Source organism: Crocuta crocuta, unplaced genomic scaffold, assembly GCF_008692635.1.
Source record: "Crocuta crocuta isolate KB4526 unplaced genomic scaffold, BGI_CrCroc_1.0 scaffold451, whole genome shotgun sequence".
NCBI lineage: Eukaryota > Metazoa > Chordata > Mammalia > Carnivora > Hyaenidae > Crocuta > Crocuta crocuta.
In genome coordinates, this window is record NW_027527963.1 from 433910 (window position 1) to 457188 (window position 23279).

The window sequence follows — 23279 nt, forward strand, 5'->3', positions numbered from 1 at the left end:
TGGCTATTTTTTTTTTCTTTTTTTTTAGTACAGATGGCTCTCCTTAAGTGTGATTGTAATTGGGAGCTGCTTCGGTTTTATGTTTTTCTTTTTCTTTTAATTTTTTTTTTAATGTTTATTCATTATTGAGACAGAGCACAAGTTGGGGAGGGGCAAGAGAGAAAGTAGGGACACAGAATCGGAAGCAGGCTCCAGGCTCTGGGCTGTCAGCACAGCCATGGGGCTTGAGCTCATGAACCTTGAGATATGACCTGAGCCAAAGTCAGATGTCTAACCAACTGAGCCAACCAGGCACCCCGTTTTGTGTTTTCCTATAAAATAGTTTTATATAATGTACTTAAAATGGACTTGTATTCAAGATTATAACAAAGGTTGATTTATAATTCTGCATGGTATTATTATTTACCAACTATAGCACCATACGTATTTAGATACAAGAATGTTCACTGCAGTTTTCTTTGAAATAGAGAAACTCTGAAAATAACGTAAATACTGAACAAAAGGGCCAGGTAGATTATGTTACTCTTTTGCAGGCTTTAAAAATACATTATGATGTATTATGAATTACAAAAAGCAAATTTGAATGAAAAAACATGAAAATGTCAACGCATATACAGTAATATATTAACAGTAGTGTCTGAGTACTGGAATTATAAATCTCTGATTTTTCTACAGTGAGAACATTATTACTTCTATAATAAATAACAGTAAAAGTACATATCAATATTACATAGAATTTAACAGCAAATTCAAATGAAGTAAATCCTTGCACACACAGGAAATGTAGGATTAAACTGTTACTAAATTGTGAAAATGTCTGGATTAGAAGATTCTAGGGTTTGAGTTTTGACATTCTATGATAACTCTATGATAAATGCTGTTTTCCCAAATAATTAAAACTGAAGACAGTTTCCTACTTAATCTTTTACAAACAAGGATAGCGTCTATTTTCTGTATTTTGGGCATCAACATCTAAACTAGTAAACTGGATGTTTTAGGGAGAATATCTTTATCTAAAAAATAAAAATCCCAAGCCAGTAGGTGCAAGGAAATGGAACCCTGTAATATTCTTCCAGCTACCTCCTTTTCATCGTTAAAAGAAATTTTCCTGACAATATGAAAGCTACACTATATAATGAGAAAAAGTTGGATAATTTTTTCTTTGTTGAGGCCTAAACTTAGAAGAATATGCTGACATAAAGTATACACAATATACCTCCGTAAGGTAGCACTGGCATATAATCCTTTTAAGTGTTCCTACATCCATTTGCTAGTCTAGCACATAGTAGGCACTCAATAGTTACACATAGATGAATTAAAGTTTTTGAGAAAAATCAAATACAAAATGTGTTCCTTGTTCAACGCAAACAGCATGTTCATCAGCCAAAAAAAAAAAAAAAAGGCCTAGTGTTATCGCTTCAATTTACTTGAAGTTTTAATTCATACAGTCTAAGTTTAGCAAGTCTAGTGTTTTTGTATAAATACCTCATATAGTTGCAAGCAGATGGCATCTATGAACCCAACTTGCATACTTGGGATTTTGTTTTTCTTCTCCCTGTTCATTAGATCCTGAAAACACAAACACAGAAACAGACGCACATACACACACACACACACACAGATCTGTATTTACTTAAAGAACCACAATGCAAGTTGGCTCCAAAAACATGAATCACCGCGTTAGCTGGTGAAAGCCTGATACCTGCCTATCTGTCTCTTCCTTTGCCAGCCTCCTGCATTCCCTGCCAGCACCATGCTCAGAAAGGCCCTGATCCTCTGCCTTGTTCATCCTGGCTGACTTTCCCACACTACCCTTGGAATTCATCACTACTCTAGAGTCAACCACTGACGTGTATTTGGAGAACACACAGGCTTTGGATTGTCTATTGATGTGGAATCAAACACCCTCCGCTTTGAGGGGGAAGCCACTCAGGCCACAGCCGATTACAATTCAGTTCACACAGAGAGCCTTCTAGTGACGACTATGCAGATGTCATTCTGCTTATTCCCAGGAGGTCATGGCTGGAGCACCAGACAAGCACAGCACCCCCATGGGAAGCAATGAGTCTGTCACAGTACTTGCTTAAAATGAAGAAAATGCCTCATTAGCTGTTACCATTACTCTGCTACTTTACTTTCTAAGAAGATTCTGAGCTTCTGAATGAACCTATCGTTATATTATAGGACACTGAGTTAATTGTGAAAGACTAATGAGACAGAGGATGTGCCCAGCCGAGACTAAAGAGCAGAGTGGATGAAACTGTACACAGAAGAGGGGGAGGGTCATAACCAAGTCCCATTTATACGGGCTCAATAAATGACCATTTGAATTTAAAAAAATGACTATGCTTCCATTTTCAGGAAAAACTCATTCCAAAAGCTAAAAATGATTTGAGAAGGATCTTTTTCTTGTCTGTGAGATCCATACTCTATGTAAACAAGATAGTATCAAAAACCTTTAAAATCTGTGCCCTTCAACACAGCAATTCCAGGAATTTATCCTAACAAGATAATGAAAAATGGCACAGAAACAGTTAGCAACATAGATGTTTCTCAAAGTGCCATTGATAACAGTGAACACTGCAAACATCACCCCACAGGTAGTGGGTAGACTATGGCTGCATCAATTTCAGATAATCACTAGAAATAATAGACATGATATACATTTCATTTGTCAGAATGAAAAGTAGCTTATGATATTTAAATAAAAACAAATTACAAAAAAGTAGCTACAGTATGATGAACCAAAGAGTCTTTTTTGTCTTCTTTTATTTGCTTATGTTTTCTGAGATAAACGTGTAATTCTTTTAATAAGAAAAATGTTTTAAAAAATAAAATGAAAAGAAATTGTATTCTTTTTAAAAATTTTTTAATGTTTTATTTATTTCTGAGAGAGAGAGACAGCGTGAGCAGGAGAGGGTCAGAGAAAAAGGGAGACACAGAATCTGAATCAGGCTCCAGGCTCTGAGCTAGCTGTCAGCACAGAGCCCGACGCGGGGCTCGAACCCACAAACCATGAGATTGTGACCTGAGCTGAAGTTGGACACTTAACTAACTGAGCCACCCAGGTGCCCCAAGAAGTATTCTTAAGGAAAGATCTCATAGAAGTGTAGTAAGTCCACACTAAACAGATGTATTAAAATAATTCCTATTAACAAGGTCTCAGACTTACAGCAGGCTCTATGTTGAGTTCTTTTCTCTCTCTGTCTCCTTGGTCAAAAAATTCAGTTGCTACAAGTTCTGCTATCTGAAATAAATAACTGGTTAAGTTTTGGCAGTTAAAAGCACATAACTCTATAGAATAGAAACTTTGAATAAAGATAATAAAATCTATCAAATCTAGCTTTCAACCACATCAGCAAAATTATAATAAAACAATAATGAGTTAATAGAAATTATATTTTATTTGCTTTAAATATGTATCTAATCACATAGGCAGAAAAAAAGCAACATGTTATTTCAACTTTAGCAATGAGTGGGAAAAAGACAGTGACTGCCCATCTGTATGCATAAACAATGACATTTATTAAGCACCTGTTATAACAGGTGCTGTGAAAAACAGTATCAAATAGCTGCAAACATTGTGATTGCTGGGCCTTTTAAATTAATTTTAATCTACAGTTACATCTTTCTATTTAAAAAATTTTTCCTTATAATTTTTGTTATTGTTGTTAAATAAATTGGGTTGTTTATCCTGCAGTTTCCTACTATCTGTATTTTGCTGATTGCATTCCTATGATGTCAATTACTGTTTCTCTGTGCCCTGTATTTCTACACAATGGTAATGAGATCTAGAGGCTTGACTAGACTGAATTTTTGTTTTTTTAACTACTTCATAGGCAGTGCTGTGTACTTCCATTAAGAGCTTTATAATGCTTGGCTGCCTCTCTTTTTGTGATATTAGCAAACATCAATGATCTTTGTCTAGTAGATCCACTACCTTAAGGGCTGCAGAAAGGTGATATTCAAAGCAATCATTCTTTTTTCTTTTATTAGTTGAAGTACGATAAAAAGAAAGTTCCCCACATCAATTATTTAGTTAACCTAAAGTACAATTTGTGTAAGAAAAGCAGAAGATAAAAAAAAAAGCAGAAATGTTTGATTTTCTCCACTTTAATTACCATAAAAAATAACCTGATTCCCAGGCAACTATCAAAGATATCCAGAGAAGGTTTTATTTTATTATTTTATTATTATTTTCAACTTTTAAATTTAAACATATTTAACGTATTTCAATCCTTACTGATACTCAGATTATTCCATTTTGGCCAGTGGGAGCCTAGCAAGTTGGCATCTCTGTTCTTTTGAACAATCCTATCAGTCTCTGAAAGCTTTGCTGCTTTCTGATAGAAGATGCTCTAGGCTCATTTTGTACATTTCCTGCTTTAAAACTGCTATGAGACATTTCTTTGTTGGAGCTCTTGTTCCTTTAATGAGGTACTTAGAAACTTCAGTATGGGCACTAACTAGGCTTGCTCATTACTACCAGGTTGATCAGCATTTGTAAACCCTTTTAGAGGACAGAGCTAGGACACAACAGAAGTTCACACATTTCAGTTCAAATTCAGGACTACAGTGTTTCTGCATAACGTAATCCACCTTAGATCTTTACCTTTCCACTCACACTGACAGTCCTAGCTCTCAACAATACCAATACAATTTTTTTTTATTTGCTTTTATCCCAAATCATCTACAATTGTGATTGAATATCTATTTAAAATTACCACTAATAAATAACATATTGAAAACAGTTTTAAAGGCTTTTGTTTTTTGGTAATTCCTTTCTGCTTTTAGGGTACTTCCCACTAAGAGATACATGGTCAAATTACTGTTTTAATGTCACTTGGAATGAAACGGTCCCTTTCACTATGGTTTTGCAACTGAAACCAGATTTGTTTCATTTTACTTTTAAGGTTTAATGCTGAGAATTCAACTTTATGATTTTAAACTACAGTTTCTCCCTTCTCTTATAGGGAATCATTAACTTTTTTGTGGTTAATCCCAGGTTTTTTAATTCTAAGCAAATATCTACATATATTCATTTTTACTCTCTTTTTATTTATTTTTGAGAGAGAGAGAGAGCACCCATGAACGGGGAGAGATTTGGGGACAGAGGATCTGAAGCAGGCTCTGTGCCGACAGCAGAGAGCCTGATGTGGGGCTCAAAGTCACTCACTGTGAGATCATGACCTGAGCTGAAGCTAGATACTTAACCTACTGAGCCACCCAGGGACCCCTTTTCCCTCTTCTTAGATAAGTAGTAGAGTACCATATACTTTTTCTCTACCTTGCTTTTTTTCCACTTAAAAGTAGATCCTTGTAATCACTCCACAGTAGTATACAGATAATCCTCATTTCTTTTTACAGCTGCATAGAACTCACTGTGTAAATGTACTACAAATTATTCAATCAGTAATCTGATGAGTATTTGCTATTATAGTCTTTACTATTACAAATAGCACTAAAATGAATAGCCTTGTACAAATATCTTTTTATATTTTTTCCTGTGTATCTTTGGGATAAGATTCCTAGAAGTAATGATAAATAATATGTATATGTATAAACTTCCCAAGAGTTACAGTATTTTTCATTCCTTGTTTTCCCTCAACTTCCCCAATAGAGTATATCATAAAACCTTTGGACTTTGCCAACTGAGAAACGGTACTGAGAAATGGTATCTCAGGTTTTTTTTCCCTAAATCAAATAGAATTTACATACTGTGAATTGCATAGACCATGAGTTCAATGTATTGACAAACACATATAACCATGTAACAAATACCTCATCCAAAATATAGACTACCTTTATCGTCTTTATGACCCTTCTCAATCAATTCCTGCCTCTTCTTTCCTCCCTGTGCTCACAATCACTATTTTATTTCTTTCACTGTAGATTAATTTTGCCTAGGCTAGAACTTCATATAAATGAAATCACAGGACATTCTTTTGTGTCTGGCTTCTTTTGCTCCGTTTAGTGTTTATGAGACACATCCATGTTGCTGCATGTATCAGTGGTTACTTCCTCCTCATTGTTGAGCAGTGCTCCACTGAATAAGGAACGGACTACAGTATGTTTAGCTATTCTCCTATTAATAAGATGTTTGGGTTGTTTCTAGTTTTGACTACAGTAGTCCCCCCCTTTCCACAGTTTTGCTTTCCCATGGTTTCAGTTACCTGGGGTTAACTGTGATCCAGAAGCAGATGATCCTTCATCTGATATATATTCGGAAGGTCCTAACGCTACATCACAATGCCTATATCCTTCACCTCACTTCCTCTCATGTTATCATCTCCCATCACCACAAGGAGATGTTCTGAGAAAGAGACCCCACATTCACATACCTTTTATTACAGTATTGTTATAATTGTTCTATTTTTAGTTATTGTTGTTAATTTCTTACTGTGCCTAGTTTATACATTAACCTTTACCACAGTTATGCTTGTAGAGGAAAAAAAGCATAGTATGTATAAGGACTCAGGTGGTTTCAGGTATCCACTGGGGGTCCTGGAGCATGTCTGCTGTGGATACTACTACTATATTAGGAATAAAGCTGTTATGAGATTCTATACAAGTTTTTTTGTGTGTGTGTCAGTAAAGTTTTAATTTGCAGTTTTTCTTATGAATGGGGTTCTGAGAACCTTTGCATAAAGTAAGAGCCATCAACTTTTTGTTCAAATGTTTGGCCCATTTTTCTGTAGGGTTGTTGGCCTTTTCTTTCTCTATTTTTTTTACAGGTTCTTTAATATTAAGGTCATCTACCAAATATAAGTTGCAAATATCTTTACCAGTTTCTCATGGACTTTTGCTTTGCTTATATTTTGCCATGCAAAAGTTTTATTTTTTTTTATTTTATGTAATCAAACTTATCAGTCTTTTCCATTGTTTCTGCATGTCGAGTCATAGTTTGCAAAGTTTTCTCACTCCTAAGTTATAGAGACTCCACAAATGTTTTTATTTAGTACTTCCATGGTTTAATTCTCCAGATGGAACTCTATGCTCCATTAGGAAGTTAAGTATGTGGAATAGATCCAATTGTGTCTTTTGCCATTTGGTTATAGAAGATGTAAAAGTCACTCTAACATTATTCAGTAAAGTCTTTTCCCCCAGTTATTTGAAATGCTACCTTTATTATATATTAAATGTTCTACACAGATCTCAAAGTTCTGTTGTGCTCCACTGGCCTGTCACCAATGCCAAACTGTTTTAATTATAGAAGCTTTTTAGTATTGCTTTTTATGTCTGGACCCCAACCTCACTGGTCTACCTGTTAGGATCTGATTAAGAAGAAAGGATAAACGAAAAGACAAATTCTTTCCCTCTTCCATTCCCTTCCCTATTTGGAAATGGGCATATAGTTCCGTGTGTTACACAGCAGCAGAGTCTGTAAAGACCACCTTTCCAGAGTGCTTATGGCATGTCAGCTTTGGCACATGGATAGTACATTTCTGATCTTGTTTTCTCAGCATGTATGTTTCATGAGGTGAACCTGTCATTGGGCTCCATGACTCGCAGATCTGAGTCCTGACCAACAGCAGACTGTCATTAGTGTCAGGCAGTGCATTCAGGATTCAAAACACAGTCTCAAAAAACAAAACCACAACACATATATCATTGCATGTATAGCCATCCCTTTTCTGAGACGAGGGCCTTTACTGCCTCTGCAAAATGTTACGGCAGTTACTTATTTAGAGAGAAGGATATATTTCTAGCCTTCTAGCCACAGGCCCTGATTACATCCTTCCTGACACCTTATATCAACACTTCCTATATTTATAAGACTTAGGAAATGTTTAAGTTCTACTCACTAATGCCTACTTAGGGCTGGGATATAGCATGGTAGGCTAACCATAAAGAAAAATGATAAGAAAAATAATTTGCTTTTTCTACTTTTGAAGGTTATTAAGAAAATGTGCTAAAAAGCATTCTTAAGTGAGCCAGAAGTAGTACTGGAATTAAAGATTATCAGCAGCTAGGTTTTGCTGTGTTAGTATAGATGCTGTCTTTCTTAATATGTTATAAATATTAGTAATTGCTAATGAATCTTCTAAGAAAGAAAACCTGTTTATGTCCAATTGTCTACTTTTAATACTACTTAAAAATTAGATAAAACATTCCACCAATACTTTAGAAGCTACCTTTAAGAATACAGACTTTTGTTACTTTGACTTTTTAATTACTACTTTTACTGTCAGCAAGCAACATACCCGTTGTTGAATAGGCCAGGGCTTTGTAATTGCAGAGAGATCACAAGCTGTCATCAGCATCGCTCTGTTAAGGGAAAAAGAAGCCCAATACTACTATTTACTTTCTATGTGAATATAAATTCTCAGTAAATAGTTACTGGTAATAAGGTTAAATGAAAGCTTCCTAAGCTATGAAGATGGCAGTTTACAAAGACAGAAGAAACAGAAACAACTTATATGGAAGTGTGGCTGATTCAGTGATAGCAGAGTGTCACTGTTTTGGCTGCCCACTGAACGATTAGAATTTGCCCTAAAAATGCCTCACTGAGCTTCAGATTGGCACGAGGGAAATTATTAACCCCCGGGTAAAAACGTGCCTGCTGTTACTATTTTTTTTCACCTTGGTGTTCCATTCTCAGTGACAGTAAGATGAAAATGCATTGATTACTAATAATTAACCGTTAAAGGATAACATCAGATATCCTATTGACATAAGGTCTCTGAGAGCAAGAATTAGAGTGGGTTATCCCAAAGCACTCAACATGTGCAGTGACTTCTATGTGAAAAGCTCTGACTTAAAAACACTACGTGCCAGACAAAAGGAGGGATAGAAGACAGTGCTCTTTAGTCTTCCTGTTGTTCAGAGAAGTAAAAACCATGCTGGATTCTGGAGTTGGTGACAAGGCGCTCTAGAACTCGGTACCACAACTAGTGTATGAAAATGGTTCTGTATTTAGCATGTGTTTTCCCTTGTTGGATCCAGATACCTGTTTGTAATAATTTGTTTGGAGAAACAGACAGAAAAGGCCAGTCACCATCATACAGAAACACTGTGGCAAAGGACGGTAACCCTTGTGCCTGCTGGGAAACCCAACTTAAAAGCATGTTCTCCTTAAAATAGTTTTCTGCTGTTACTCTACCTCTTGCACCAACTCTCTTGGAAAAAGTGAGTGCACCAGAGATATTTTTAATCACTTTTTAAACCCGTTTTCATCAAAGATTTCAATGCTCGCCAATATAAACTGCCTCCCCCAAAGAAGACTATGCTCCTAAATGAGCTTCACTAAAATCGGACACGTGAGTTCAAGTGGCGACAATGAGCACTAGAACTATGGGCACTTCTCGGCAAGAGGTTCCTTGGTCAGGATGGAGCAGCGGAAACTGGAGCAGACTTGGGGCCAAGGTTGGATTTCTTTGTTGTTATTGGGAAAAACTGTTCCCTAATGATGACAGTATGTCTACACTTTTTCTTTTTTTTTAATATTTTTATTTTTAAGTAATCTCTACACCCAACATGGGGCTTGAACTTACAACCTCGAGATCAAGAATCTCATGCTCCATTGACTGAGCCAGCCAGGTGCCCCTATCTGTCTCTACGTTTCTAAGGGACCCTTATGAAACACATTTCGAGGCTATGAAATAAGCATGGTTACATAGAACAGACAGCCAGGCATTTGTGTCCTGTTTTCTTATAATTTGCATCTTCATTTGCATGCTAGGAAGTATCAATCCATTTAAAGAAATGTTGATTTCAGAATTGTAATAGTGCTGAATTTGGTATTCTGTGTCATTCTTTTCTTTCTTTCTTTCTTTTTATTGACCGCTTGTTCTTTTTACGGATCCAGTTCTAGCCATGCCAAATGGCAAACGACAAACGTAGGAATATTAACAGCAAAGGGATGGTATCTATAGCTAGAATGGAGGGACAGGCTTATAGGTGAGGAAAAGGGAAATCTCAAGGTCCTGATGGTGCTACTCTGCCATCACTTGAGAAGTAAACACTTCACAACCCTTCTTGCTCCCACCATCTCTGGGGTGCTATTTTCAGCTTTTCCATTCCAAAGAATTGGGGATGTGAGCAGAGGGAACCCTAGATCCTTGTAGTGATATTCCAGCACATTTTAAAGGTCCTTCTAGGACAAAGGAGTGATTTATTCACTTGAATTTGCAAATGCATTTCTTTTCAAATAAATATTCATATTCAGCCCTTCAGACAACACTCCAGAGAATTCTGACAGCCTTTCAGATCATCACATTGTAACAAATAATTGCAATAAAGTCTGATCCTTATAAAATTAACTGGAGAGCAAAGCTTCAGCGTTGACAGTAAACCTACTTACAAAAACAACTCTTTTTGATGAGGATCTTCCAAGTTGAATTGATTTTTTCTTATAATTTCAAAAAATTCTCCTCGTCTCCTTCAAAGTAAAAGAAAAACATATGGTAGTTATGATGAGTCCCCAGGCTCTTATTTCTTCAGCTAACAAAGACCCATGGAGTAAATTTTTTGGGGAAAAAAAAATCTCTAACGGTTTTTCCCCATCTTAGAATCCAATACAGAAATCATCATTTAAAAAGCAAAAAATACCTCACTTTCTTCCTTTGTGCCATTTTCTTGGGGTAAAACAATAAAACCGCACTTAATTTTTAACTACGGATCACAATGGTAATTTCAATTCGTAAGCATGATTTTAAGAAAATAAAACAAATTTAAAATTTGATGCCAAGAATGACTTGAGTATGGCATAATCAGATCTATATGGCTTCAGTTCAATTAATTATATCTTATTCTTATACATTATGGTATAGGGTAAAAAGTATACACTATTATTCACTCAGTATATAGTGAATGCCTCCTGTGTGCCCAACACTGTTAAGCATCTTGGGAAGTTGTAAGACATGAGTTCTTTTCACAAGGTTTAAAATCTAGTCAGAGACACAAAACAAACATATGAAAAACTTATATAACAAAACTGACTGTATGTGACTTGAGTACCAAAAATGAAAAACAAGTTGCAGAAGGGTCCAGAAGAAAGACCCGTGTGGTCTGGAAAGGCTGGGAAGTCTTTGTGGTTACAGGTATTTTTAAATTCTTGGTAATCTGATCCTCTTTATTCTGTAATCATTTTAAATAAATTGAAGGTTGCTGTATTTTCTCTTATCCTAATTAAAGTGCTCCCAAATCCAATGGCATGACACTTTTGGATGCAGACACTTTTAGGTGCAGTTATTTTTAGATGTACAACAGTAGATACCTGGGGTCTGTGTTTTTGTGTATCTATTTGTTTTTACTTCCCATAAGAGTGGTTAAAGCCACACATGTGAATCCCTGTGCATCAGGAGAGAGGCCTGGGCTTCAGGGAATCCCATAAGTGTGACTGCCGGCCTCCTCTCACCCCTACACGTGCAGCAAAGATCTTAGTCTGCGTGTGGGAAACTAATGCCTGCCCAAATGCAGCAAAGTCTTTTCTCGCTTTTAGAAAGGCAGTTTAATTACAGGGAAATGTAGACATGCATGACAAATACTATTCTAATGCGCACTCTAATTTTTGAGTCAGGAACTTCACTAATTAAAGTTCTATATTAATACTCTTCTTCTGCCAAAATCAAATAAAAAGAAACAAGATTTACGTGTCTGGCAGTTAGCTCCTTTTCCTGCCCACTTAGGCTTAGATGACAGTATAAAACAACTGTAACGTGGTCAGAAGCTGGGGGAGTGAAGGAAAGGAGGAAAAGCAAGATGGGCTCTATAACCTTCAGGTTGGACAACCTAGCTTGGAATGACCTTGGCATGGTTATTTACCTTGTACAAAACTTCAAAGGCATAGCAGTAGATAAATATCAGAAATGACTCTGTATTCTGTAATTTCTAGCATTAAGTCATATGCCAAAGGAGTAGACTTTTCTGACTTCCTTTAAGAAACTGCAGCATAGTTTGAAAAACAAGATATTTGATTTGCCAGGACATTTGTCTTTATAATCTAAAAACTTCCCAAAGTGCATTTGAAAAGTTTGAAACAATGCAAATACTTCCAAGACCTATTTATCTCAGAATATTTCTTAAAGCTTACTTAATGTACAGTGCTAGGTCTGTAGCTAAAATAGCTTGCTTGATTATTTTCAACGTGGTCTTATATTCTTCAATGGAGAGGCCGCTGAGAATCTGATTGCCCTTTATAAAAAAGAAAACCATCATTAGCACGCCACCTGGAAAAGCTGCTGACAGGAGCAAAATCTGAAGATACAGTGACTTATCTTAAACACATGCCTAGTATTCCAAATTCATGAATACAGAGGACAGCTGCTTACTTAGAGTAAATGCCATGAAATGATGTTTCCCCTCTATGTTCCACCCTCCACCAGCCTGTCATATAAGAAAATATAGCTTCATAATGGTACATCGACCTACACATGCATGCTTTTCCAAATCTTACACTCCTTAGGTCTCAGTCCAGGCCTAATAACTTTATACCTTTGTCCTTTGGGGGCAGGTTAGTTGGTAACAGCAAGAGAAACTCTGAAAAATCAAAGCCATATTTTTTAACATTTATTTTTACTTATTTTGAGAGGAAGATAGAAAGCAAGGCAGGGGGCAGTAGACTGAGAGAGAAGGAGAGAGAGAATCCCAAGCAGGGTCTGTGCTGTCAGTGCAGAGCCTGAAGTGGTGGCTTGAATCCATGAATCGTGAGATCATGACCTAAACTGAGAACAGGAGTTGGATGCTTAACTGACTGAGCCACACAGCTGCTCCCAAATCAAAGCCGTATTAATGGACATCTAGAATGGAGTAATAAAACTTTTAAACATCGATTATTTAAAGAATCATTTCTCTATGGTTTTTGTAATAAATCTAATAACATTTTTGGGTGCAAATTTATATAATTTAATGTAATTAATATTGAGAACAGCATGTGTTCTATAGTAACATGCGAATATAGAGGGTGGTACAGGGCATGACCCAAAAGTATACTTACTGGTCATAAAAAGCAAGCATGGTTGAATCATCTATAAGAAATATTGAAGGGCGCCTGGGTAGCTCAGTTAAGTCTCCCACTCTTGATCTCAGCTCAGATCATGATCTCATGGTTAGTGAGCTCTAGTCCCACATCGGGCTCTCTGCTGTCAGTGAAGAGCCTGCTTCAGATCCATTGTCCCCCTCTCTTTCTGTACCTCCCCCGCTTGCACACACTCTCTCTCTCAAAAATAAAAAAATAAACATTAAAAAAAGAAATATTGAAAGGTGGCTAATCCAGGTGCAAATAATGGAAAATTTCTGTTACGTAACCATTTTTTATTTCTTGTCTGTAATTTAAGGCATAGTGGCTCGCTGATCTTGAACTACATAAACCATTCCTAGGGTATTCAGCATATACTCAGAACAACATCTATAAGTTGAGTCGACATGCTTCCTAAATCTCAGGGCCAAGAAAAACCAGAGGTATAGGAATGACATCTGGAGGTAGAGGATTTTTTCTTAAGAAAGAGAAACTGCCAAGTATGGTAGGCCAGGGCCAAAACACCAATTAGAGAATAATGCAATGCTGAAATTGTGGCATGTATCTAATTAATGAATCTGTAATTACAACCATAAACATTGTGTTAAAATATGAAATCACCTTAGAGTCTGGGCCAGAAAGAAAACTATTTAGAAAATAACTGATACTTTCATCTATTTTAAGATAAAACAATTTCAAATGGAAAAGAAAATACCTTTTGGTGTTATATTTTTATTCTCCCTTCCAAAAACAGAGACTGTAAATTCTTACGTTTTGGTGCTCACAAAGACAGAATATTTATATGGTCTTCTAATTTGAGACCAACCATCTATACAACCAAATTTCTTATAAGTAATAACATATTACTTAGTAAGTTATGTTATTTAATAACATAGTTACCTATGATAGGGATACTGTTAAATATGCTTTAGAAAAAGTTTAGCATATTTCCTTTCTTTAAAACTAAGCAAGATATTAAAATGAAAGCTTTGGATTTGTAAATGAGGCACGTAGATAGCAAATCCCAAGGAAAGTACAGGTGTCTCCACTACAACTGCACATTAAAAATGACGTGGTTTATGGGAAAAAATAGTGCTGGGGCACATTGCACAAAGCCCGGGAAACTTTATAACCAGAGCATAAGCCAAACTGGAAACTGGTGCGTCTGGAGGTAACCCCGTCAGCTCAGGCTGGCCAGTCTGGAGGCCCTCTGAGGACACTCAAGACGCACGAAACAATGGCGTGGAGGCGATGCTTTGTGGGGCCCAGAGACAACGTGGATGGGACTGGATCACTGAGACACTGGGGCTGCTATTAAGGGGGGCACCGAAGGAAGAGCAACCTCTTAGAAGCCTAAAACAAGTGGTCCAAAGCAAGGGAGCAAATGCCCATTTTCAATATTGTTGAAATAGAGCAGAAGGGGTGCCTGAGCAAAAGCCAAGTGGAGGGATTTTTTTCTTTCTTTTATAAGGTCAAAAATTCACCTCCCATAATTCTTGTACTTTACCTAAGAGAACTTGTGGATGAAAGAATACAACTTGTACACTTATACTAACATCATTCAATTACCAGTCACACATGAACTAACTCCTATTAATCACATACTTTATCAATCTGTATTAAACTGTATGCAGAATTAAAATTTTTTTAATGTTTATTATTTTTCAGAGTGAGAGAGACAGAGCATGAGCAACGGTGGGGAAGAGAGAAAGGCTCAGAATTGGAAGCAGGCTCCAGGCTCTGAGCTGTTGGCACAGAGCCCAACATCGGGCTTGAACCCATGAACTACGAGATTATGACCTGAGCTGAAGTCGGACACTTACCTGAGAGCCATCCAGGCACCTGCTGTATGCAGAATTTATAATGAGGTTACCAAACTGGCTCTATAACTCTTAACCCTTAATCCACACTGAGATGTTTAGGGAGAGGTGAGATTGTGTTCCCCTTCATCTCAAATAAGAGAGAGGGGCATGAAGTCTCCTGCAGTGTAGTGAGAGTGGGAGGGGCCACAGTGATCTCGCGTCTAATTCTTGTCTGGAAAATCTAAAAGGCAAGACACAGGCTTACTAGCCACTCTGACTTGGGCAGCAATGGGGAGGTTACTACTATATGGGATGGCTTGCATTCTCCAAGTTTTAGAGGCATGGGATTGGTTTCAGTCCTGTCCTTTTCAAGAGGACCACAAAGAAGGCTAAAAAACCTGAGCAGAAAGGAGCTGAAAGTGAATGATCAGATTTTCAGGAGCTGGGGAAGGAGCCTATAATAAGCCAGACAGAAATGATCGTTCACGTTAAAGGAACATCTGTTAGGAAAGCCCCACAATGAGGGCACTTGGGAGGCATCATGAACTTACCCACAAGCAAAGAGCTTGGTTTAAACATCTGCCAGGCACAAGGAGTGAGACACTCTTACTGGTACCAGTGTGTCGAGAAATTTCTTGCCTCTCTTCTCACCTGTTCTCCCTTCCTACTCTCCAAGTCTGGAGGGTAAGGAAACTACATGGGGGGTTAGGGATGAGGAAGGAGTTAGAAGAAGCACAAGGTAGGGTTGAGAGAAGCCAACCAGGGCGGTAGGGGGAGAACCTGAAACTTTAAACCAAGTCCAAAATCCAGAGTATTACACAGAACTGGACATTTTGGTTTCTAAATTGAGAATTGTATACTCTATTTTGGGACTTAACGTAATTAGAAGGCCTTTACTTATAAAAGAATAACCAGAAAAGTCACGGACCTCCCAAGTTTTCTTCTAGGGCTCAGAGAGGAACTAGCCACACGGGACAAACACAAAAAGATGGCGGTAAAATTGCTTTAAGGTTATATACCACGCATTTTGCTTGTTCCCCACAGTAGTTACAACGTTCACTTTTTTCTTACCATAAAGGTAATACGTGTATATCATAGATAATGTAAATAGTGAACAAATCAAAATGAGAACATAAAAGAATTAATAACTAGGCAAAGAAAACCTTTGTTAATCTTTTGGCATACATTATTTTAATTTTATTTTCCTTAGCATTTATTTGTCTAGCGTAATATATCATATGTTTTCTTACACTAATAAATATTCATTTAACCAAAGTGTTGAATAGCTTAATTTCTTAACACAGTAGTTTGTTAGTGGTCAGAAGTTTCAGTAAAAAGGGGAATAGGCATGGTGTTGTGAAAGCAAACCTTTGAGAGCTGTATAAACCACTTCATTTGGCCAAAAGAAAAAAAAGGGGGGGGGAGAATTAACTGAGAGCCATAAAATACCAGTTTTGTTTGTTTCCAGTTTGCCATAACCAAAGAGAGGTGAGTACCAGATATCCTTTATCAGGCAACATTTAGACAGTTTGGGTTGCCCAGGGAAGTGAGGCTGGGAAGATCTCAAATGTTTTGGCTTTGCTTTCCTTACCCAAAAAGGAATAAAGCATGCTCAAGAATTTATGACTCTGGGAATAAGTCCAAAACTTAAAAATAAAACTGAATTTATAAAGCTCTCTTTTAAAATTCCACGACCATAAAGTAGGTACTTACAGGACTATTAAGAATCATCAGGCACTGGTCAAAATGATGATGTTCCATGATTGAATGGCAGTAGAGCTGAGCAAGTGGGTGTTCACTTCTGAAAAACATTTTGTTGCAGAGAGAAAAACAGCTTAAAAATTACTAGTTTCCCCAATGTATCAGCTTATTAATTTCTTCTTAATATCAGTTAATGAAAAAAGAGGCTACTTAACAATTTCTCTCCTTTTGCTGAGGAAAAGAGTGAGGTAATCTCTGGGAAATAAATAGTCAAACTGTTTTCAAAATCAGGGTAACCACTGCCAGTTCAAAGTATGAACAATTTCATTGGTTTTAACATTGATAAAACAGTAGAACGAATAAGGACAAAGGACTACTTTCTCTCACCATGAAAAAATATCTCTGGAATGCTTGCACCAATTATATTTTTCAATTTCAAAACTGCAATTAATTTAAAATGTGAAACAAATGTCAATGCTAGCCTTTCCTGTGAAATAAGGCTGAGGGTCAGCATATTCACACGTGCTTATGTATCTGAGGAGAATGGACTGAGGTGGAATGAATGGGTAGGTGGGATGAAAGGCAAAGAAAAGGGGCAGAGTTGGTGCACACCCCCCTTTGAAGGGAAGAGGGAGGCAGCTGAGTCAGAAAAAGCTCCCCATGTGGGATCCAGGTTATTTCAGTATAGGGTGTTCGGGCAGCTCTTTTAACTTGAACTTGGGGAAAGCAGGGAAGACCATTTGGCTGAGTAAAGGGAATGGAAGGGATATTATACTCAGTTCACTGTATGTAACAGGCAGTCACAAATCAAGGTCTAAAGCATGTCAAGCACAGTCCGCCCCCTCTTATTTCTCATGACCCTTCATATGTGAATATAAAGCACATTTTTTACTAGTTTTTCTTTAAAAGAAAAATAAAAAGTGAGAGTTCCTGAAAGTTTCTGTTCCTAAAATTTATAGGACAGGGGTTTATGAACTGTAAAGCACAATACAAGTGTTGGATAATACAGCTAGCTTATTTCTTTATACCACTATATGAATCATTAATTGACTTTTCATTTAATTTAAAGATAGAGAAGCTGCCCAAGACTGGAGGAACGTAACACGGCAAGAAAATGAGTGGAGTAAGAGAAGCTTAAGGGAAAACACAAGTAAAACAAGGGAAATAAAGGTAGGAGAATGGGCAGTCTCTTCTATTCCTGTTGTTTAATCTGCCACTGATTACTGCTGACCCCCAAACTGCCACTCTTTGTGTTGTAACCTTTCTCAAGATAACTCCTGCCTGTCTTCTTCGCTCCTCCGTGTTTAGTGAGTTGTACCATGGACCAGATACTGTGCTTCTCATTGGACAAGGGGAAACAATGGATGGGTAAAATAACAGATTAAAAAAAAAAGATAAATTTGCTGGAATCAAAACTGGAGATGCATGGAGAATACTGGAAAGTAGTTAGGAGACTACTGGGAAGCTCGTAGTCCTAGTTCTAGTAATGCGGGTACGAGACAGCCTGGACTAGGGTGACAGAATCCCACATAAAGAGAAGTAGAGTTGTCTCATAGCTGTTTAGGAGGTAGGAACTGGCAAAGAATCTTAACGTTGGGACCTAGTGGGGATTCTCCTAGGGAAAAAGTACGAATGCCAAATTTCTGCCTTGTCCTTTACTGACACAGGAAAAAAGGGAGAGGATTAGGGACAGGAGATGGAGGGGAAGACGTGTAATTCAATGTTGGATCGATTGATTTTAAAGTGCCTGACGTCCACCAAGTGGATATAGAAGTTTTTATCAGGTCTGGGCTAGAGATGTAGACTTGGAACACAATAACCTGCAGATATCTGGTAATAATCCAAGCCACAGGAGCAGATGAGTCGATGCAGGATAATGGAGGGCCCAGGGTAAACAGAACGATGGCCTCCCTCCTGAATTCTGCCTTGCATTCTATATGCTCTATTTTGGCAACAGCATTTTCTCACCTTTCAGACTAGCTATGCTAAGGTCAACTTCAACATGACAATTGCAACCTTCTTCATTCCCTTCACTTAGATAAGGAAAAGCATCTAGAGTATCTGTTATTTTCATTTATGTAAGAAATTAAAGGACAGGGTGCCTGGGGGGCTCCGTTGGTTAAGCATCCAACTTGGGCTCAGGTCATGATCTCGCAGTTTGTGAGTTTAAGCCAAGCATCAGGCTCTGCGCTGACAGCTCAGAACCCGGAGCTTGCTTCAGATTCTGTGTCTCCCTCTCTCTCTGCCACGCTCTGTGTCTCTCTGTCTCTCAAAAATAAATAAAGCATTTTAAAAAAAGGAAATTCAAGGACATATGGTATTAGTTTAATATCCATTTTGTTCTGCCAGTTGTTAGCTGTTTATAAGTCTATTACCTTGTTAGACTGTAAACCTCTTGAATTTGGCCAGCTTTGTTTCCTCCAGTGATAATAATTGCCATTTATAGAGAGCCTCTAACAGGTCAGGCACTGCGATAAGTAGTTTATATTTCGTTTTTATTTAATATGGGACATCTCTGTTCACCACATCAGAATCCTAAGCCCCACCTCTGACCCCAGCCACTGATGCAGTGTCTAGTTTCACGCAGGGTTTAATAGACTCCCTGCAGGGGCCAATTAGAAGGTACTTTGCTGTGCCCACCTTGTTTGCTCTGCAGCTCTCTGCCCCCTGCTGGTGCCCGCAGGAACTCTCTTGCTGAATTCACGTGTGTTGAGCCTGGGCTATGGAGGAGTTACGGCCCAGAAGGCCCAGGAGGCCATCTTTGACCAGTGGGGAATGGACACCTGTGGATCTCCGCCCCTTCCCTACTTTGTCCCTAGCCATTTACGCACAGTTCTGGATCTCATTTCCTAAGACTTCTCAGAATCACCTGGCAGGACTAAGCATCAGCTGCCTGGATGGGTAGACAGCTGGTAACTCATCCTCCCCCTGGCTTCCCCTTCTTCCTGGTTTCCCAATCCCAGGCCTGCATTCCTGCTCCCTGGGATCACATGCACAAATAAGCTATGTGCACACCAGCGTTTGTCTCAGTCTATGCCTCCAGGGTGACCCAGGCTGAGACCTCTCTACAATTGGCATTTTAGCATTTATTTTTTAGGCAGCCAAGAGTTCAGAGCGAGACTAACTTGTTCAAGGTCAATATAAATGGTGGGGCTGGGATTCAAACACATCCTTTCACCACATCACGCTGGCTCATGACCCCGTAGCACTTTGCACACAGCATCCATTTACTGACCTAGTTAGAGGCTGGACCAGAGATGCAATTAGGTGCCTACAACACAAACATGTTTAAAATTTCAGGCGCAAATTACATTTTTAGACAATGCAGACGGGACTGTTTCTCATTAGAAAAACTTCTTGGCTTGTGAGATAGATGAATGCAAATTATGTGTGTTTGCCTTTACTTACATTCTAAAAATACAAATTTATGAATCCATAAAAGGGTGACAAATGCCCCAAGTTTCCTGTTTACAGAAATATTCGTGGACACCCATGTGTTCTCCATTCTAATGCTTTTTACTGTTTCAAACACAAATCTATTTATTGCTTCTTTATATGAGAGCCTGTTAGAAGGGCCCACTTAAACCATGGCTTCCACTGAATTTCATTCCCACACTGATTCTATTTGTATGGACTGTATGCCCTCCCTGCATTTTCCTCTCGTCCTGTAGTAGTTTGTCCATCTCTTAGAGTGGCGTGGGGATGCCAGTGCCAAGGTCAGAACAACATTCTAGAAACAGGAAGCCTCTGAAATCAATAGAAAATATAAGCTCTCTGAGAAAAACAATTCTCGCCACCCCAGTACTCCTTTTATAGACTCTTAACAACCATCCTTGATTTTGCTTCTCATGCATATATATTGCTGTGGGCTCCAATCTCTTAACTACTCTTTGTAAACCATGTCAGCCCCATTTAATTCTTTACTTGACCACTTCTCTCCAAATCATCACTGTTGTATGATGATACAACCCACAGTCAGGGGTTATTTTATCTTGCATTCTCTGTAATCACATTAGATGCCACAGAGATTCAAGGTGAGGATTCATCTGGCTTTTTGACCCTAGTTTAACCTTCTTGACTCTACAGATAGTCTCCTTTCAGGTCAACAATAGCTACTCCCATACTATTGTTGTTATAGTACCAACAATAGATACTACCTGTGGAGAAGGTTCCACAGCTTCTCGGTGCTACCAGGCACACCATTTTTGCTACTCCCTGATCCATGTCTCACCGTGAGACAAAGCAAGATCTTGCGTTCCTCTATGTCCTTAATAGGATCCCCCTTTGAAAAAGCTAAAACCAGGAGAGCATTTAATATGTCCTGGGTATTGTTCCAAGTACTTCACATTTATTTATACTCTTTAATCCTTGTTAAAAAAAACAACAACAAAGAAACAAACTACAAGAAGGTACTGTCATTATTCCTACACAGAGAAGGAAATAGAAAGAAAGATGTTAAATGACTCACTTAAGGTCAGACGCTAAGAGGAGGAGCTGGTATATGCTTTTGTACCTAGGCATCTGACTCAAGTTGGCCCTTAACCACCATAAACATCAGAGCCACTGTGGCATGGTCGAAGGACTAACTGAATTCATATATATGAAGTACTAAAAAGAGTTCCCAATGCCACTCGGTAAGGGCTATATTAAGTGTTAACTTCTATTATTATTATTACTAGCTAGTGACTTTAGGATACCCTGGATTTGCACTTTTTTCATATCTGGATCTCCAGTCTCTCAAGCCCTCCAAACTTATCAGGGATGATGTCATTTTTGGCTAATACAGGCGCTACTCAGTTGAACATCACAAATTGTGACTCCTGTGCTGTCTTCAGCGCCCTGTTGAGTCCCTCAGTGCCTGCTGACATTCTGTTGCCACCACGCCAGCCGGCCCGTGACAACAGCTGACTCCTGTTCCTCTAAGAGAGCAGAGAAGACCAAGGTACAGAACAAGTTGTCCAGGACAAAGACACATGGTCTGAGTGTGACAACTGGGAAATGCTTTCATTCCGATTTTAGGGAACCTTAGTCTTGAAAAACAAAACGTTCCTTTGATCATTTTACCTCCTCTAACTACTCCTCATGCTATTTATTATTTTCTCCTCTACCTGCTGTCCTTCTTGTCCCTCCCTCCCCGAGTGCACACACACATGCATACACACTTCCCAGTTCTCCCACTGTCATCAGTAGTTCCATCCGTGTTCCAGCTTCTGGGACCGGGAGTCATGATTTCCCCCTTCCTTCATGCATATAGCCACCTGTTCAATGTTAAATTGAAAAACATTTATCCTTCCATCTTTTCCTCTCTGCAGCCGGTATGTGATTTTCACCAAATATCCGGCTTGCTGTAACAGCTTCCTAGCTGAACTCTGGGGGTCCTATTTATTACCCATTATACCTTGTATCTTACTTTTGGTCTTTCCTTTCTAAACATCTTTATTACTCACTGCAACCGCTCCTTGTTTCTTCGCTATACCGAATAGGCTTAGTTTTATAGCTTTCTCTAAAGGGTCCTACAACTTCTACTTGTTCACTCTCTTCCTTTTCATCCTTGGTCAGTGAGCCTTCTGACTCTGCACGGGCCCAGCCGTCATCACTGTTCAATGAGGATGCCCACCTACCTCATCGTGTTTCTGGTATGTCTTCATCCTCTCTCCTCTCCAAATCCTACCACTCTCTGGGGATCCACTCTGTCTCACTTCTTCCAGGAACAGTGGAGACAGGATTGCACTGGTCTTAACCACTCTCCTTCTCTGCTGAACACTTACAGTGCACATTACTAAACAATTTTCTTATATTGATCACCACTGTTTCATGAGGCTATGACAATTCCTTAATAGCAGGGACCACATTTTATACTTTATAACTCTCTTTTTGCCTAGCAAGATGCCAGGCCCCAGTAATTGCCCATTAGCCAGCTGTCTAAAATGTAGGACTCTTTCACTCTATTATTTAATAAAACACCAAACTTGAATCTAATCAAATAAATGCCCTCATACAGTCTTCTTATATGGACTGCAGGCTGGGAGATTTCTCTACGTAAGCCGAGGGTCACATTGTGCTTTCTCTAGTAGATGTCTGTATTATTGCCTCTTTTTAAAGTAATCATTTAAAATCTATCTGAAACCACTCCCTCTTTTACCACCCACATGGGAGAAGAAAATACAGCAGTGAACTCTTCCCCCAAATATTTCACTGGCATCATAGCTGTATTCCTCACAATGGCAGTCTTCCTAATCAAGGAAGGGATCAAAGAACCCAATAATGAATCAAAACATAGTTTGCTCTACATCTTACTCTAAATTAATTTTCTGAAAAGGCGTTCAAGAAGAATGAATGACAGGAGAAGTTTAGCATCTAACTTTGCTACCACATGCGGGCTTTTTCTCTTTTGGATGTATTAGTTTCATTCTGTGCCTTCTTTTATTGTGGTGGTTTTCTTTATGTAGTGTCTGAATACTGAGGTTGGACACTGTACACCTGTTTACAAGTTAGTTCTCTATACGGTAATGTTTATGGTTCTCTGAATCTCCCAAGAGTCCCCTGGTGAAGAAATTCCTCCTTGAGATATCACTCATTTACCACTAAGGAAAGAAAAAAAAAGAAACATTCCTGGAAAATTCTTGATTTTGTCTACTCAAACCACAGAGATGTAGGAAGAAATAAAAATTTCTGAAACTCCTTTAACTTTTTAACTTTTTTTCTTAAAGTTATTATTACTTGGTGGAAATCTGCTTTGTGGTGTGTGTGAAGGCAAGATTCTGCAGTCTATGAATTTTTCCCAGGACTTACTTTTTTTTTTTTTTTTTTTTTTTAAA

At 38.3% G+C, this 23279-nt stretch overlaps 1 protein-coding gene and 1 long non-coding RNA gene across 10 annotated transcripts in view; one reads left to right on the forward strand and one right to left on the reverse strand.

Annotated features, from left to right (window-relative positions):
* Positions 1 to 23279, forward strand: part of LOC144222285 (uncharacterized) — a 98556-nt gene that overhangs the window by 29377 nt on the left and 45900 nt on the right. For 2 of the 3 annotated variants that reach the window (XR_013332362.1, XR_013332363.1), the window contains exons 4-5: positions 14627 to 14826; positions 17531 to 17631. This is a non-coding gene — a long non-coding RNA (uncharacterized LOC144222285). The remainder of the gene's footprint in view (positions 1 to 14626; positions 14827 to 17530; positions 17632 to 23279) is intronic. The other variant, XR_013332364.1, reaches the window with a different exon arrangement.
* The window catches only part of PDE5A (phosphodiesterase 5A), a 142452-nt gene that overhangs the window by 2817 nt on the left and 116356 nt on the right, over positions 1 to 23279 (reverse strand). For 4 of the 7 annotated variants that reach the window (XM_077752772.1, XM_077752771.1, XM_077752774.1 and 1 more), the window contains exons 15-20: positions 16474 to 16561; positions 12035 to 12135; positions 10304 to 10381; positions 8205 to 8268; positions 3173 to 3247; positions 1486 to 1569 (exon numbers count right to left, since the gene is read on the reverse strand). In XM_077752772.1, coding sequence (XP_077608898.1) covers positions 1486 to 1569; positions 3173 to 3247; positions 8205 to 8268; positions 10304 to 10381; positions 12035 to 12135; positions 16474 to 16561 — 490 coding nt within the window. Of the gene's footprint in view, positions 1 to 1485; positions 1570 to 3172; positions 3248 to 8204; positions 8269 to 10303; positions 10382 to 12034; positions 12136 to 16473; positions 16562 to 23279 lie in introns of those variants that run through there. The other 3 variants (XR_013332360.1, XR_013332361.1, XM_077752775.1) reach the window with 3 other exon arrangements.